At 39.3% G+C, this 18,183-nt stretch overlaps 1 protein-coding gene and 2 long non-coding RNA genes across 3 annotated transcripts; 2 read left to right on the top strand and 1 right to left on the bottom strand.

Moving 5' to 3' along the window:
- Nucleotides 1–7,358: 7,358 nt before the first annotated feature.
- LOC121847939 lies at nucleotides 7,359–8,558 on the top strand. Its single transcript, XR_006084823.1, has 2 exons — nucleotides 7,359–8,158; nucleotides 8,491–8,558. It is a non-coding gene; the product is annotated as an uncharacterized LOC121847939 (long non-coding RNA).
- Nucleotides 8,559–10,552: 1,994 nt separating this feature from the next.
- Nucleotides 10,553–11,784, top strand: LOC112262990. Its single transcript, XR_002955432.2, has 2 exons — nucleotides 10,553–10,684; nucleotides 11,071–11,784. It is a non-coding gene; the product is annotated as an uncharacterized LOC112262990 (long non-coding RNA).
- LOC112262991 (E3 ubiquitin-protein ligase TRIM39-like) lies at nucleotides 11,682–17,617 on the bottom strand. Its single transcript, XM_042331602.1, has 2 exons — nucleotides 13,879–17,617; nucleotides 11,682–13,157 (listed from the first exon to the last, which is right to left on the bottom strand). Exon 1 carries the CDS (start codon nucleotides 17,335–17,337, stop codon nucleotides 15,544–15,546), a length of 1,794 nt encoding a protein of 597 aa, XP_042187536.1. The 5' UTR covers nucleotides 17,338–17,617; the 3' UTR covers nucleotides 11,682–13,157; nucleotides 13,879–15,543.
- Nucleotides 17,618–18,183: the final 566 nt, after the last annotated feature.

The raw sequence follows: 18,183 nt of genomic DNA, 5'->3' as shown, positions 1-18,183 counted from the left end.
TTCTTCCTGGGAAGGAGAGGCTGACCAAAACGCAACGTGGTTAGAGTTCATGTTATTTTAATACGGTAACTCAACAGAACACAAACCAATAAACGTGGCAAAACCAAAACAGTCCTAACTGGTGCAGAAAACACAAAGACAGGAAACAATCACCCACAAATCCCAACACAAAACAGGCTACCTAAATATGGTTCCCAATCAGAGACAATGACTAACACCTGCCTCTGATTAAGAACCATATCAGGCCAAACATAGAAATAGACAAACCAGACACACAACTTAGAATGCCCACCCAGCTCACGTCCTGACCAACACTAAAACAAGGAAAACACACAAGAACTATGGTCAGAACGTGACAACCTTCCTTACCTTGGAAATTATTTAACTTCATACGGAGGAATAAACCTAATTATTTAAGAAAAGCGGTAATATGTAGCACCCAAAGTGAGGGAGGGTTGAATGCTCTGGATTTTAAAAACTCTAATATAATATTTAAGATCAAATGGATACAGAACTATTTAAGAAACAAGGATTGCATTTGGAATATAATCCCTCATTTAATATTCCAACAGATTGGTGGTCTAGAATGATTACTCAAATGCAACTTTGATATGGGTAAAAGCCCTATTAAGCTTGCTAACTTTCATGAACAAGTACCTCTAACTTGGAACCTAATGTACAAACAATACAAAAACAAGTCTTTATTTTTCCAGAACTGGCTTGACAACAACATTATTTGGGTTAAACATGTATTGAATAATGATGGCCAACTATATGATTATCAAGAATTTATGAGAACACACAATGTAACATTGCGGTGGTTAATTTCTTTACTATCAAATGAGGAGAGACAAACTTATCACACAAGTCAGAGTTATAATTAAACTAAATCTTTAATAATAAGAGCTTTGCAATAGCAATGATTTGTCAATGATTCACCATTTTCTAATGATCCGTTGAGAGTGATAAAACAAAAGTACAAAAGTATTTTATAGCCAAGATACACCCCTTTCAACCTACATGACAAACAACAGATACATAGAATGGTCACAAGGTTAAGACTCCAAACTAGAACCATCTCTCCCTGGTACGGTTATAGTGCAGAAACATGAACACTTATTCTCTGGAATGCTCTTTAGGTTTTATCCCTCAAAGGCATCGTAAATCTCCTCTGTCAGTGTTATCTCATAGAGGCCCATCCTCAGACACACAATAGTTAACAGAATACTCTATTCTGTCGAATAAAACAACCATTATAATGCAATACAAGCATTATAACATAATCTTGCAATTTCTCTGACAACATTCACTCCTGAGGAGTATCAAATTGTTGTTAGAGCTGTCCCTAAAGGTGCTATTCTTCTTTTAGGAGAATATAACAATACTCCAAGTGCAACTGTTGAGGATTTTGTAGCCTCCATACAATTAGAAGGAATTGACATTTTAAACTATACATGTAATAACATGTCTATAAGGAAACTATGTCAATATGTTACTATTCCCTCTGCTAAAATGTACTGGAATGCAGCCATAGGACAAGTGAACAGGAACAAAGTTTTGTTGTTGTCTGGTAAATTTTTTACATCTAATAAGGTGAAAGAAGTATCATACAAACTCATTCATAGAATCTACCCTGTAAAGACCTTTATTATACACAGATTTAAAATAGCTATTGATAACAAATGTGTATTTTGTGGTTGTGACCCAGAAACTCTTGACCATTTATTTTGGGACTGTTCTTATGTTTGGAGTGAGTTAGATTTTATTTTAAAATAAATTACTATTAATGTTAATCTGAGAGACTCTGATATTGTTTTATTTTGAACCAAATCATATGGACCCTGATTTAACTTTCATTGTTAATTTGTTAATCTTTCATGGAAGATTCTTTATCCATAAAATGAAGTAGGCAGAGAACAAACCCCTCCCTCTTCACATTATTTAAGATAGAAACCTGGGTTTGCTGGCTTTGCTCAGACAGAAATAGAGGCAACTTCATTTCTGGATCAGAGAAAAAGATGCGAAACTGCTATATACTGATTAACTTTGATAGATAATCTTCAATATGCTGGCTAGGACATCCTGTGAGCAAGGAGTTGGCGGGAGACAGAACGGTCATAGTGTTTGCTGCAAGCTACTAGCAATGATCGCTATCGCACACATGAAAATGTCAAAGATGTCTATAAACCAAGATAGACCACAGCCTGTCGTTTCCATGGGGAACATAGGCAGATAAAGGAGGTGGGCAGAGCCAAGCACGATCTAGCGATATCCTATAGGCGTGTTCTAGCATCCTCTGCATATTTCTGTTAGGGAACGCCTCCTATGAAGTGCGCGTCTGCAATAAATAAATTCTCCTTTCCAATCCTAAACAACGCAATTTTTTTTTTAAGTATGCAAAGGATACAGTCTAGAAAACTTAGTCCCCTCTGTTCATAACAGATTATAGTTTGGGGAACAGAAAACTGTATTGGGATCAAATCTTTCATCGATAGGAAAATGTGCAACAATATTACAAAACAATATTTGTTAGCAATTTTCCATGCTTTCCCCATTTTATATCACCATAGATATTTGACCAAAAGAATCTTGCTGAGGGAATTGTAGTATCACAAACAATATTCCCAATCTGTTTATTACTACATTTATCTTTGATGTTAATATTGCCAATGAATATATTTTCATGTAAATCTATGTTACTTGCATCAACCAGAGAGGAATTTAAATATATTACAACCCCCCTTGGAATCGCATCAAAAACAATTGCATATTCTTTCGGGGTTATTGGAATTCTAAACTTATCAAGAAATTCCCCATATGTGAGTAGATATCCTTCCTTATTCAGTAACTGACCAACCAAAATCATTTTATTCTCAAACCAGTTATGTAAAAAAAGAGACTTTAAAAAAATGGTAAATCTTTGTTGTTCCATAAAAAGTATCTGTGAGGGGGAAAATTGTGTTTATACACTAACATCCAAGCTAAAATTGCCTGCTTATGGAATTTTGCCAACTTTATTGGGATTTTATCAACATCAAAATTACATTGAAGCAAAAAATTCTAAACCACCAACAGAGTCAAATAAATACTTAGGGAAGACATTCCAAATACTGTTCCCCATACTTCAGAATCCAATTTATTTTAAAAGTATTATTTAGAGTATTGAAATCTGAAACCTCAAGACCTCCTTGTTCTTGGGTATTAGTGACAGTATATTTTCGTAGATAGTGAGGCTTGTTCCTCTAAATAAAATTATAAAGAATCTTATCTAAGTCCAATTTTAGGGGGTAAGTCAAGTGATAACAAGACATAAACCGATCTGGATAACCCTTCAGCTTTGGATAATAAAACACAACCTTATAACGAAATATCTCTAATCAACCAGAGGTTCAATTTCTTCTTTGTTTTCTCAATAATGGGGTTAAAGTTCAATTCACTCCTTTGTTTTTCATCCCTGCATATAACAATTCCAAGATAAGTAACCTTATATTTAATTGGGATACCATATACTTCCTGTAAAACACAGTCCTTGAGCGGAAATAAGACTGACTTATTGATATTAATTTTCAAACCTGAAACTAAGGAAAAGTCTTCAATACAGGGAACTGCTTTGGAGACCTCATTCCTGACTCTTAAAAATATGGTGGTATCATCAGCCAGTTGACATAATTTAAATTCCGTGCCAAGTGCTGAAACACCTTGAAAATTCCCTTTCTTGATATGAAGAGCCATAATTTGAGTAACCAATAAAAATAAAAATGGATTAATTGGGTAGCCCTGCCTAATGCCATGGCCAATTTCAAATCTTTGGGATGTCCCGTGAGCTAGTTTTACAGAGCTAGTACAACCACTATATAAAGTTTGGACTGCTTTAAAAAAAAAAGTCACCAAACCCCAAAAAACGTATTGCTTTGAACATACACTCATGTTCTACAGTGTCAAAAGCTTTATAAAAATCAACAAATATAAGAAAACCATCATCAAGGATGAGGTCATTATAGTCAATCATATCTAAGATCAACCTGATGTTATTACTAATGTGTCGACCATGCATAAAACCACATTGTTCTTCATCAATTATATGATGCAAGCCTTGTTTCAACCTCTTAGCAAATACAAAGTCAAATCATTTCCCTTCATTATTCAACAGGCTAATGGGTCCCCGGTTGTCTATATAAAGAGTATCCTTATTAGGTTTGGGAATCAAAGTAATTACACCTTGCTTTAAGGAAGCCGGTAACTCCCCTTTTTCTATTGATTCTTGAAACATAGCAAGAATGAAAGGAATCAATTTATCATGCTTTATAAAACTCGCTTATTAAACCATGATTTCCAGGGGACCTATTGTCCTTAAGGCTTTTAATACAGTATTTGATCTCAATTTCAGATAACTCATTATCACAAAAATCATTATCTATCTTCTTAGCAATGTTTGCTACATTGTCTAAGAAAAGATCCATATTGGAAGTTGGCTGGGCTGATGTATACAGCAACATGCTGAGAGATTTCTTTTAGATTTTCATTGGAAGTATTATAAATCATTAATTTACATATGGAAGTCTTTTCGCTTACCCTTTTTTCTTAATTAAAGAAATATGTTGTATTTCTCTCCCTCTTCCATCCATTTTCGTCTTGATCTTACAAACGCTCCCCGGCCTTTTCCTCGTAGATACAGTCTAACTGCATTTGCAATGATAGCTCCAGTAATTCCTGATTAGTTAGTTCAGTTTTTTTAGTATAATCCATTATTCCCTTTATGGTGTCATATTCTTTTCTCTCTTGGCACGAGCAATTTCTTTCCCCATTGAAATAGCCAAAAGCCTTATATCAAATTTCATTAGCTCCCAGTAACTTTCAAACGATTTCATAACACAGGCACAATTCCAGTATTTATAAATAATTCATGCTACTTCCTTCGTCAATACTTCATTCTCTAGTAATGTCTTGTTCATTTTCCAGTAACCTTTACTAACTTTTTTTTGTTGACAAACCATGCATGTGTATCTTTATTCAGATCCCTTTGTGGTCTGTTAAAATAGATGGTTCAATCGAGACTGTATCAACCCTGTCAGCCATATCTTCAGATATCATTGAAAATAAGAATTTGTTCTTAACTGACTTGCCTAGTTAAATAAAGGTTAAAAAAAAATATATATAAAAAATCATCCAGAAATCAATATGGGATTGTATAGATAAATCGTTGGTACTCCATGTAAACATAATCTTATCTGGGTTCTTATGTCTCCAAATATCTAGAACACCTAACCTTAAACATATATTCCTTATCTCACAAACATAATTGCTATCCTTAGGAGGCCATCTACCTAGATTATCATGTAATACTGTATTAAAATCTCCACCCCATATTACTTTGGCCTATGGAAATGTAGACATAATTTTACTTATTTTCCTCTCAATGTCTCTAAATAAAATACAGTTACTTGACTTGTTATTGGAATCCTAAGTATTTACAACAATGAATTGAATGTGGTTGACATATACCAATAGTATAATCCATCTCCCTGTATTATCTGCTTCATGACTCAATATATGACCCTTAAAGTTGCCATTTAAAATAGCGACACCTGCTGACCGATTAGTACCAAATGAAAACCAAATATCATTTTTTTATTTTATTTTTATTTCACCTTTATTAAACCAGGTAGGCTAGTTGAGAACAAGTTCTCATTTGCAACTGCGACCTGGCCAAGATAAAGCATAGCAGTGTGAGCAGACAACACAGAGTTACACATGGAATAAACAATTAACAAGTCAATAACACAGTAGAAAACAAAGGGGGAGTCTATATACAATGTGTGCAAAAGGCATGAGGAGGTAGGCGAATAATTACAATTTTGCAGATTAACACTGGAGTGATAAATGATCAGATGGTCATGTACAGGTAGAGATATTGGTGTGCAAAAGAGCAGAAAAGTAAATAAATAAAAACAGTATGGGGATGAGGTAGGTGAAAATGGGTGGGCTATTTACCAATAGACTATGTACAGCTGCAGCGATCGGTTAGCTGCTCAGATAGCTGATGTTTGAAGTTGGTGAGGGAGATAAAAGTCTCCAACTTCAGCGATTTTTGCAATTCGTTCCAGTCACAGGCAGCAGAGTACTGGAACGAAAGGCGGCCAAATGAGGTGTTGGCTTTAGGGATGATCAGTGAGATACACCTGCTGGAGCGCGTGCTACGGATGGGTGTTGCCATCGTGACCAGTGAACTGAGATAAGGCGGAGCTTTACCTAGCATGGACTTGTAGATGACCTGGAGCCAGTGGGTCTGGCGACGAATATGTAGCGAGGGCCAGCCGACCAGAGCATACAAGTCGCAGTGGTGGGTGGTATAAGGTGCTTTAGTGACAAAACGGATGGCACTGTGATAGACTGCATCCAGTTTGCTGAGTAGAGTGTTGGAAGCCATTTTGTAGATGACATCGCAGAAGTCGAGGATCGGTAGGATAGTCAGTTTTACTAGGGTAAGCTTGGCGGCGTGAGTGAAGGAGGCTTTGTTGCGGAATAGAAAGCCGACTCTTGATTTGATTTTCGATTGGAGATGTTTGATATGAGTCTGGAAGGAGAGTTTGCAGTCTAGCCAGACACCTAGGTACTTATAGATGTCCACATATTCAAGGTAGGAACCATCCAGGGTGGTGATGCTAGTCGGGCATGCGGGTGCAGGCAGCGATCGGTTGAAAAGCATGCATTTGGTTTTACTAGCGTTTAAGAGCAGTTGGAGGCCACGGAAGGAGTGTTGTATGGCATTGAAGCTTGTTTGGAGGTTAGATAGCACAGTGTCCAATGATTCCTCCATTGACACTTCCAAAACGCAGTATCGGTGGAACATGCATGAGTTTCTTGAATAAAATAAAAGTCGGCACTCTTACCCTTACAATACAAAAAGAAAGATTTCCTTTTCAAAATATTACGGATTCCCCTGGCATTAATAGAAAAAAAAGAAATGGACATTTACTATCAGTGACTATATGAAGAATATTAAACTTGTATACGTTCACATGAATCAGGTTCTCACAAAAAGAAAAGTTCTTACTAGTTGCAAATAAAAACAGTCCTTTGCACCACGCAAGTGGTTGACCTAAATTATATATATATATATATTGTTTTTATAAAATTGCAAATAACATTGTACCATATATTGGCAAAAACGAAGAGCCATCAAGCTAACATTAAGTGTCAGTGCGAATAATATATATATATATATATATATATATATAAAGTTTGGCTCACACAAACAATGCTCATTCCTCAAGAAATATAACGTTTTATCAGATGCAAATAAAACCCAGTCCAGCACAACTCACTTGATAAGTCCAGCAGTCAACAAGCTAGGCATCAGCGTGAATTTCCCTTCGATTATCAAAAGCCTTGACTCCCGCAAAGTATGCACTTTTCCCTACCTTCCTTGCTCTCTAAATCATCGACCACAGACGATTCCGAGCTTATTTGTCAAATGCTGTCAGATCATCCTTGAACTTCAGGTTGTTCTTCTTTAAATAGTCATTTTTCTTTGCACTTTTCCATGTCATATCCCTCGCAGTCCTGGAGATGAATCTCGTGATCACTGGTCGTTTTCCCCATCTCTCAGCCTACCCAGGCGGTGCACTACATCCAGAGAACCTGCAACAACATTATTGCCCTGCAAATGTCCTTCACTCTTGCTTTCAATGTCCTTGTCAGATTTTTCTGCAATTCCATAAATTCAAAGATTCCATCTCCGACTATCCGGTCATTCTCGTTTACCTTTGACTCAATTTCAGTGAGCTTCTTCTCCTGCTTTGCAACCTGAAATTTCAATGTTGCGTTCTGCTGCTTCCGAGTTTTTACTTCCTCAGCATTGAAATCAATCGAAAAGTGTTATTTTTCACCAAATTCATGTCATCTGCGCTCTCTTTGATTTTACGCTTCGAACACACCGGTGCGTCACTGCTGCACAACATTTTGCGCAGCTAGGCAACTATACTGACGTAGGTACCTTTTGCAAATGGTCGCATGCGGTTGGACACATGGAGGAGAGAATCATTTTCGCAGTATCCTCAAAACCGTGTGCTTTTGACACAACTTCTGATAGCTACAGGGACATAAACACAAAAAAATGCTGCTTGGAGACAAGTGTCCACGATAGTAGGATTGCCAGGTCAGTTTAGTAGTGAGCTTGTGCTAGATGTGGCTAGTTAGCGTTAGCTAGCCTAGCCAATGAGGTGTGTGTGTGAAAGAAATAGTCAAATAAATTATGCTAGTTACTACCCCTGATAACGTTTACCAAATAATAATGTTTGAAAGAGTGAGAGTGTGTATGCTATATAAATAGTAATAGAAATGGTAGATACTACTGTACCCCTGATAATTTGGTCAGATAACCGTGTGTGTGTGTCTATGTGTACAGTAGGTGACATGTCCATGATAGCTATCTAATAACTATAGTTATGCTAGGTAATGGTTTGGCTTATCATGTTCATGTCTATGTAGAAGAAGAATGTAGGAGGAAGTGGAGAGGACTCAGGGACAGGTATCAGAGGGAGAGAAGTGCAGAGAAAGAGAAGAAGAGGTCTGGGTCAGCAGCTTCAGGTCAGCAGCCTTGGCACTTCTGACACATTCTTTCTTTTCTGGATCCATTTATTGTGCCTCGGGCAACGAGTGGCAATTTTACAGCCAGACCCTCTACTACGTCATCCACAAGTGTTGTTGCCACCGGTGTATCAAGACCCTCAACGTCACCTACAAATGCGACCATCACCTCCACCGGAGGAGTGAGACCCTCTACAACATCATCCACGAGTATGACCACCACCGGTGCAGCCATGGAAGATGATGAAATGGAGGAAGCACCTCTGGATCTAGGACCACCTGAGATTATTATGAACCTCACGGAAGTGACCACTGAGGACCTCGTTGAACAGGATGTGGCCGTGGAGAGAAACAGAGAGAAACGAAGAGGAACAACGTCACACCAGGCATCATCGGAGGTACCAGATCCACTCAACTCATTTCAGCAGAGGCTCCTCCAAGCCGTCGAGAGGGATGCAGCCCAACCTGATGCTCACAGGAAGGAGGATTAAGAGACCCTCTTTGCCATGAGCCTGGTGCCAACACTGAAGAGGCTGCCTCAGCAAAGAAAAGCAGCAGTCAAGGTTCAAATGTACAGTGGGGCAAAAAAGTATTTAGTCAGCCACCAATTGTGCAAGTTCTCCCACTTAAAAAGATGAGAGGCCTGTAATTTTCATCATAGGTACACTTCAACTATGACATACAAAATTAGGGAAAAAATCCAGAAAATCACATTGTAGGATTTTTAATGAATTTATTTGCAAATTATGGTGGAAAATAAGTATTTGATCAATAACAAAAGTTTATCTCAATACTTTGTTATATACCCTTTGTTGGCAATGACAGAGGTCAAACGTTTTCTGTAAGTCTTCACAAGGTTTCCACACACTGTTGCTGGTATTTTAGCCCATTCCTCCATGCAGATCTCCTCTAGAGCAGTGATGTTTTGGGGCTGTTGCTGGGAAACACGGACTTTCAACTCCCTCCATAGATGTTCTATGGGGTTGAGATCTGGAGACTAGCTAGGCCACTCCAGGACCTTGAAATGCTTCTTACGAAGCCACTCCTTTGTTGCCCGGGCGGTGTGTTTGGGATCATTGTCATGCAGAAAGACCCAGCCACGTTTCATCTTCAGTGCCCTTGCTGATGGAAGGAGGTTTTCACTCAAAATCTCACGATACATGGCCCCATTAATTCTTTCCTTTACACGGATCAGTCGTCCTGGTCCATTTGCAGAAAAACAGCCCCAAAGCATGATGTTTCCACCCCCATGCTTCACAGTAGGTATGGTGTTCTTTGGATGCAACTCAGCATTCTTTGTCCTCCAAACACGACAAGTTGGGTTTTTACCAAAATGTTCTATTTTGGTTTCATCTGACCATATGACATTCTCCCAATCTTCTTCTGGATCATCCAAATGCTCTCTAGCAAACTTCAGACGGGCCTGGACATGTACTGGCTTTAAGCAGGGGGACACGTCTGGCACTGCAGGATTTGAGTCCCTGGCGGCGTAGTGTGTTACTGATGGTAGGCTTTGTTACTTTGGTCCCAGCTCTCTGCAGGTCATTCACTAGGTCCCCCCGTGTGGTTCTGGGATTTTTGCTCACCGTTCTTGTGATCATTTTGACCCCACGGGGTGAGATCTTGCGTGGAGCCCCAGATCGAGGGAGATTATCAGTGGTCTTGTATGTCTTCCATTTCCTAATAATTTCTCCCACAGTTGATGTCTTCAAACCAAGCTGCTTACCTATTGCAGATTCAGTCTTCCCAGCCTGGTACAAGTCTACAATTTTGTTTCTGGTGTCCTTTGACAGCTCTTAAAGAAGAGGAGCCTCTTAAAGAAGAGGTTACAGGTCTGTGAGAGCCAGAAATCTTGCTTGTTTGTAGGTGACCAAATACTTATTCTCCACCATAATTTGCAAATAAATTCATTAAAAATCCTACAATGTGATTTTCTGGATTTTTTTTCTCATTTTGTCTGTCATAGTTGAAGTGTACCTATGATGAAAATTACAGGCCTCTCATATTTTTAAGTGGGAGAACTTGCACAATTGGTGGCTGACTAAATACTTTTTTGCCCCACTGTATCAGCTGCTTATCGAAGCCGAGTTCAATGGTACGTTTTTTTTTCTCCACATCACAGGTAGTCTCATAAGTGTGTGACAGTGAAGTAAAGTAGGTCATTTTTACAGTATCGTCATGTAGGTTAATTGGTATTTCAGATCAGAGTATTAATATGAGGCAAATGTATAGCTGTTGTTTCTGGGTTAGAAAATATCCTAAAACAGTTTGCTGTCAAAATATCTGCCTGTCATATTCATCTTTTGATCTGAAATACAAATTCCATGAGTAAACAGCAAGTATTACCAACTTTACCACACTGTTCCTATATTTATACCACTAACTACACTATGCAAGCAGTATTTAGTTAACATAAATCTCACCTTTTATGGTGTCATATTATGTTAAGCTTGTATGTGTTGTTTTTCTCTTCCCTTTCAGAAATGGAGTCAATTTAGCCAACCAGCTCACAGGAAGGACAGGAAGAGGAGTTGTCTGGTTGTTGTTTTGACCTCCCTCATTGTACCTTTCTTTTCACACTCGTCAGTTCCGTTTAAATTCAGTCAATTCATAAAGTAATTTGTTTATAAAGTCTTAGGATAGCATTCATTATTAGTGTTACATAGATTTCTGAATTGAAACTCATACGGAGTTTTCACAGATGCTCTTGGTCTCTTACGAGACTAAAGGTCAATATATTTCTTTCATTTAAAACCACTTGAAAACCAGGGTGTTGAAACTTTTTGTGAAGTTCTGTTCCATCGACTGGTCCGTGACGTCCAGGGGCCATTTGTTTGTTTAGCTGTGTTATGGCTACATATTATTCCCTTTTTCTCAGAGACAGAGACACACACACACCTCTTCGTACCTCAGATCTCCAGTGCCCTGCCCTCTCTCTCTTTATGGCCATGTCTGAAGTTCCCCTACTACGTCTAGGCTTTATGAGTAGTCCCCGTATCGGTCTGCAGTTGTGCCCAAAATACATGCGCTTGCTGTTCTCTTACAGATTACAGGCTACACATTCATTTAACAAAACAAAATAAACGCACACACCTCTTTCAATAGTTTTATTTTTTTTAAACATTTTTACAACTCACATACCTGTCATGTTCTTTCCTGTACTTGAATACTTATTAAATTATGTTTTCATAGTCAGTTGTTTCAGTTGTTTATTAATATCTAATTTAGACTTAATCTGCTTATTTCTTCCCTACACCTTTGCTGATCTAAAACAAGATGAAAGTAAAAACACATTCTCTTCCTAATTAGTTTTTTTTCCACCTGTATTTTTTCAGGCCAGTGAACATGGTGGTAAACTGTACTATTTGTATGGACCCTAGGTTACCCTTTCCCTTTGTTATCATACTAACTGTATGTTGTATAACCTTAATCAGTGCTCCTGCTCACCTGAGGTACCATGCCAGGTGTGTATAATACTGACGTTAATGGGAGAAGGAAGGGGTTAAGGGATGGTCTTTACTCCCAAATTGAAAAATGCAATTTTATGGACAACGGTGGATGGTTCTTAAAATAACCTTTGTGTTATGGGGCTCTTAGAAGAGCCGTTTCACTCCACGGCATACTGCCATGGGACTTCACCTGCTGGCGATGAGAAGTAGGTGGTCAGCTTCTCCCTCACCTGGAGTGCCTGTCTGGGGGCGTTGTTGGCACCTGCCCTGGTGACATCAGGAAGGTGACCATTTGGCGTGCACATCTCCATCCGGAGCGGCTCCTGGAATGACCTCCGCAGGTATATGTGGAGAAGACATGTGGCCTTCACACAGGCATCGACATTTGAGGTGCTAAGACCAAGCACTCTCCAATACATTCTCCATCGGGCTGCCAGAATCCCAAAGGTGCATTCAACAACTAACCTTGCCTTGGACAGTCATTTGTTAAAGATCCTTACAGGCTTTGGCAATGGCAGCTGGCGTCCAGCGCAGGGCCTCATGAGGTTGGGTCTTAAAGGCCTCATTGAAGGCCTCATCGCCGACGAAGACGTGGGGAACAGGTCCCAGGTCTTCAGCCCCAGGGAGTGATGCAAGTTGTGGAATATCCAGGGTGCCATCCTGAAGTGCCTGGCCAAAGGCAGAGTCCCGGAGGGTCCCACCATCACTTCCCTTGCCGTAAGCACCAACATCGACAACACGGAAACAGTAGATGGCATCTACTACAGCCAAGAGTACAACTGAATATGTACTCTTGTAGTTGTAGAACTGTGAACCTGAGCACGGTGGAGCCTGGATTACTACATGTTTCCCATCAATATGAACCCTTGTAGTTGTAGAATTGCGAACCTGAGCACGGTGGAGCCTGGATTACTACATGTTTCCCGTCAATGGAGCCAAGACAGTTGGGAAATTCCACCTCTCCAGGATCTCAGCAGCGATGGCCCTCCAGTCATCCTCTTTGGGGACAGGCATGTTTTCACCAACCAGACAGTCCCAATTGGCTTGTGCCACAGAGGGGACCGTCCAACTCGGAAGCTGAATCCTATGGTCCTGTAGGAGTCCCCTGTCGCCAAGAATCTAAAATATAATTCAAAATAATCAATATTGTGTATAACTTGAATTCCACCCACATATTATATGTAGTCATATAGCTACCTCATGACTGTTTATTATGCTTTACTAATTATATTGTAATACTCATCAACCATCATTAACAATGCCTTGAATCAGTACAATTCAGTCTATGACTATATCAATAAACTGTGGTCCAGGCCAACTCTACTCTTAGAAAGAATGGTACTTTCTACTTAAAAGGGTTCTCTGGCTGTCCCCATAGGAGATCCCTTTTAGGTTCCAGGTAGTACCCTTTTTGGTTCCAAGTAGAACCCTATTGAGTTCCATGTATTAAGTATTATACCTGGAACCAAAAATGGTTATCCTATGGGGATAGCAGAAGGACACTTTTGGAACCTTTTTCTCTAAGAGTGTATGTGAGTCCAATAAGAATGTAATGACAGTAACTGTCTTGAACAACAATGGGTCCTGGAGAAGACTAGCCTACCTTCATCAGGGCAGAAGGCACCTTTCTTTTCATTTGGTAACATAATTAAAAAATGATTATAAACCAACTTTGGGAAAAGTTATAGTCCCAATGAACATTCTGTAAAAGTACATCTGATGTGAAATAGGGATTATTAACTAGAGCCCTTTAGCTAGCTAGGTTGCACATAAAAACAATGTATCAAATATCAATCAATTATGGTATCAAAGGCTTTAAAACTACTAGAATGTAGCTTACCGGAGACAAATCGCCAGGCGTTCAACTGGGCTGATCGACTCCCGGTAGTTGTTATTCATCCGGGTGATCCTGGCTCCAACCATCTGGAGCAGGTGATCGAACTGGCTTCGGTCCAGATGAAAGTAACTTCGGAATTCCTCTCCAAACAGTCGAAGCTCTTGAATTAGACGGTGGAACTCCCCTGCCTGCTTTCGGGACTTTAACCATCTCTGGACCCACACAGACCTGCGCTTTCGGCGGGGCTGGTCCCGGCCCAACAGTGCGATCAAGACCACCTTCCTCAACGTTGGTCTCATTGTTGAAAGAGCCTACTCTGCTATCTTGACTATTTATTATTGCATTTCGCTCCAAAACTGCCTTTTGAAGGGAAATTATATTATAGGCTCTCACAATTAATTTGTGGATGTCATCGAATAAATCATATACTTGGCAAATAAATTAATAAAAAATTTGAAGAAATTACGCAATCAAACTTTTTATGTAATCGCACATTTTTACTGAATATGTGTGCAAAAAAAAATCAACATTCATATTTTGCTACTTTCTGTCAAGTCTAGGCATACAATTTTTCATACTGTCTGTTGTTGCCCGGGCAGCTAAAACACGCCACATCCATACAGCTACTACCGAAAGAGTCTGCTGCCAGCAGGTCTTATTATACCCCTTCCGCCTCATGTTAGCAAACAGGTCTAACACATCGAAAACGCCACGGTGCAATGAGGAAACGAAATAGCAAAATGGAGCATCGTGATAGATTTATTGAATTTGATTGATCATTTGAAATTTGACAGTTTTAAACCACACACAGTAATTGGCGATTATTTTTTCTTTCTTTCACAATTATTGCTATTACAACAAGTTAATCATGAGTATTTTTATTTATATATTTTTTTTACCGTCATTTAACTAGGCAAGTCAGTTAAGAACAAATTCTTATTTGCAATGACAGTTTACCGGGGAACAGTGGCTTAACTGCCTTGTTCAGGGGCAGAACAACATATTTTTACTTTGTCAGCTCAGGGATTCAATCCAGCAACCTTTCAGTTACTGGCCCAAAACTCTAACCACTAGCTTACCTGCCGCCCCAAATGTAACAAGGCTACCTGCAACCCCAGAAATGTAATAAGCTTTTACGTTTTATTTTTTAAATGTGTGAGTGTTGTACAGGATAGTACCATGGAAATTAATGGATCATACTCAATCATGAAAATGCAATATATTTTTTTGCAATTCAATTTGAATTTTGTCACAAAGGAATTGCAAACATATTGATTTAACATTTGAATTACCAATTGAGTTTCAGCAACTAAATGCTTCCATAGGCTGTAAAGTATGTTCTTAACTAAATTGGCCACTGAGTTAGATTTTACTTTTCCAAACCAATGTTTTTATTAACAATTAAAGTGAATAGACTCAGCCATTGATATTACAGTTAAAACATATTTGGAGTCATATAAAAAAAAAAATATAGTAAAAATATGATTATTCCATGCTGTTGATTTTCAGAAATAATATTCAGTTACATAAAAAAAATGACCTACAGTCATTTTAGTTTTTTCATAAGAACATCCAAATCCATTCCCACACCCTGCATATATTGTACTTATACTATAGTTTAACTGTTGTTCCACTGTTGGAGATCGAGACAGTATCATATTTGTCATCTTATGAATAATCATCTTCTTCTTCTTCGTCTTCACCTTCTTCATCTTCTTCATCTACATCATCTTCATCTTCGGGGTCTGCATAGTCATCGTATTCCTCCTCAAATTCATCAATGTCCTCATCGAACATATCATAATCATTGTGGGTGTTCACTGTTAAGCCTCTGACACTTGTGTCCTGTAAGAAGGTCTCATTGGGCTTTTCCACTGTCACACAGGCCTTCACTGGCAAAATCCTCACAGGGTGGAGTTTACAGCCATTAAGGCAAAAAGGAAAGACTTTCTCAGTGAAAGTGTGTGTGAATGTGTGTAGAACTGTCTTATTATCAGGGTCAGAGAATGACAGCTTACCTCCATCCCAGTCCAGCTGCACTCTGATCCTCAGGGGTTTCTGTCTCACAGTAAGGAGAGTGTCTGACCCTGATGGAGAATGTGTATCATATTTACCACCAGTGAATCGGATTTGCCAGTATCCATTCTTTACTTCTCCCTTCCGCTGGACAGATTCTGTAATCACACCCAGTGACCAGTGAGTATTGTCCCCAACCTCAATGTCCCAGTTGTGTGTCCCTGAATTAAAGCCTTCGGAGCCTAGGACCATTCTAAAGGTATCAAACCTCTCTGGGTTGTCAGGAAGCTGCCGTGTTTCATCACTGTCATTGATGCTGTCTTCATCACGGTGTCTCACACTGGTCAGATCATCAGACAGGATGAGATGTGGTTGGGAAGTATTGGGGTTCAGAATCACAGGAGTGTATTTCACAATCTCATGCATCTTCTCCCAGACTCTAAATTGCAGGTTGCCCAAGTATTTAGCCACGTCTATCAGCACTCCTGAGATCAGCATTGGATCTGGTAGTTTGCATTGGGCTCTTTCCTTTGTGGACTCATAGTTCTGCAGAAATGAGAGGTCTTCAGCTTTCAGCTCCTCCTCTAAGAATCTGATTGTGTTTGCAAGTGATGATATCTCTCTGCTCATTTCTTCAATATTTTCTTTCATCACTCGATTCTTGTGCTCTTCTTCCTCTTTTAGTTCAGCTATCCTGGCTGCCTCTTCCTCTCGTAGAAACTGGTGAAGCTTCTCAAACTGCCCCTTAATTTGACCCTCTGTGTGCTGGGCCTGGCTCAAGATGTGTTCAGCACAGGTTTGGCTAATTTTACTAAAGACCCCAAGCTTCTCCTTTAAGGAATTCAGTGCTGTCTGGAGTTCTTCCTTCTGATCCTGTGCAGCTTCATCTATGGGGCTACAGTTATGGTTTTTGTGTTTTTTTGAAGTCTGACATACCACACAGATTGGCTTTTTATCCTCCAGGCAGAAGAGTTTGAATTTCTCACTGTGCAAACTGCAGAGCACCTCAGACCTTGCTGTATCCATTAAGATCCTCTTCTTGCACACAGGGCATTGCCGAGAATCTTTCTGGTTCCAGCATTCATGTAGACAGACTGTGCAGACTTTGTGGAGGCATGACAGTATAACAGGATCCCTGAGGATGTCGTGGCACACAGGACAGGATATTTGGCTGTCTTTCTGTAGTTTCTCAGCGAGATTGTTGTGGTTCATCTTCCTCAGGATCTCTAGTGACACCTTCACAGCTCCCTCATAGCTTGAGGTCTTGATCATCTTATCCACAGTGGTTAGCCTGTCCGTGTTCTCCAGCCTGCTCTTAGGGATGGGAGGAAAATCGCTGAGCACAACCTGAGTCAGGTACCACTGGAATGTCTTAAGGTCTTCAGTGATTAGCTCTTCTAAAATGGCTAACAGCAGCTCAGGAACAGGAATGGGTGTTTCCATCATCGATCTGCAGATACAGGACTACAGAATGATTTTATTGCCTTTTTAATAACTTTCCCTTCTAACAGTCCGTTATTGGCGTTTCCAATTTCTATCTGTTTCTACTAAAAATGTAAATCCCAGTCTTGTGTTGTGTGTCAGAAACAATGAACAACCGTAACGAAACCTGACGCCTGTGAGAGACGAGCTTGTCTTCCTGTATTCAGATAACAAGTCAAGGGGTGGAGCTTAGAGGAACTAGGTCACATAAAAGTGGTGTACAGTTTTCTTCCCCATTCTGAATGACAGATAAATAAGAGGTGGGACATTGGCAAGCCAAGGCTGCAATCAGCATGGCACACATTGATGAATGTTGACATAAATATATTGCGTATAACAGACTGGTACTGTATATACATACAGTTGAAGTCATAAGTTTACATACACTTAGGTTGGAGTCATTAAAACTCGTTTTTCAACCACAAATTTCTTGTTAACAAACTATAGTTTTGGCAAGTCGTTTAGGACATCTACTTTGTGAATGACACAAGTCATTTTTCCAACAATTGTTTACAGACAGATTATTTCACTTTTAATTCACTGTATCACAATTCCAGTGGGACAGAAGTTTACATACACTAAGTTGACTGTGCCTTTAAACAGCTTGGACAATTCCAGAAAATGATATCATGGCTTTAGAAGCTTCTGATAGGCTAATTGACATCATTTGAGTCAATTGGAGGTGTACCTGTAGATGTATTTCAAGGCCTACCTTCAAATGCAGTGCCTCTTTGCTTGACATCATGGGAAAATCAAAGGAAATCAGCCAAAACCTCAGAAAAAAATTGTAGACCTCCACAAGTCTGGTTC

This window comes from Oncorhynchus tshawytscha, linkage group LG12 (genome assembly GCF_018296145.1).
Source record: "Oncorhynchus tshawytscha isolate Ot180627B linkage group LG12, Otsh_v2.0, whole genome shotgun sequence".
Classification (NCBI taxonomy): Eukaryota; Metazoa; Chordata; class Actinopteri; order Salmoniformes; family Salmonidae; genus Oncorhynchus; species Oncorhynchus tshawytscha.
Note: the sequence above shows the minus strand (reverse complement) of the source record. Positions and strands in the feature narration are given on the sequence as shown.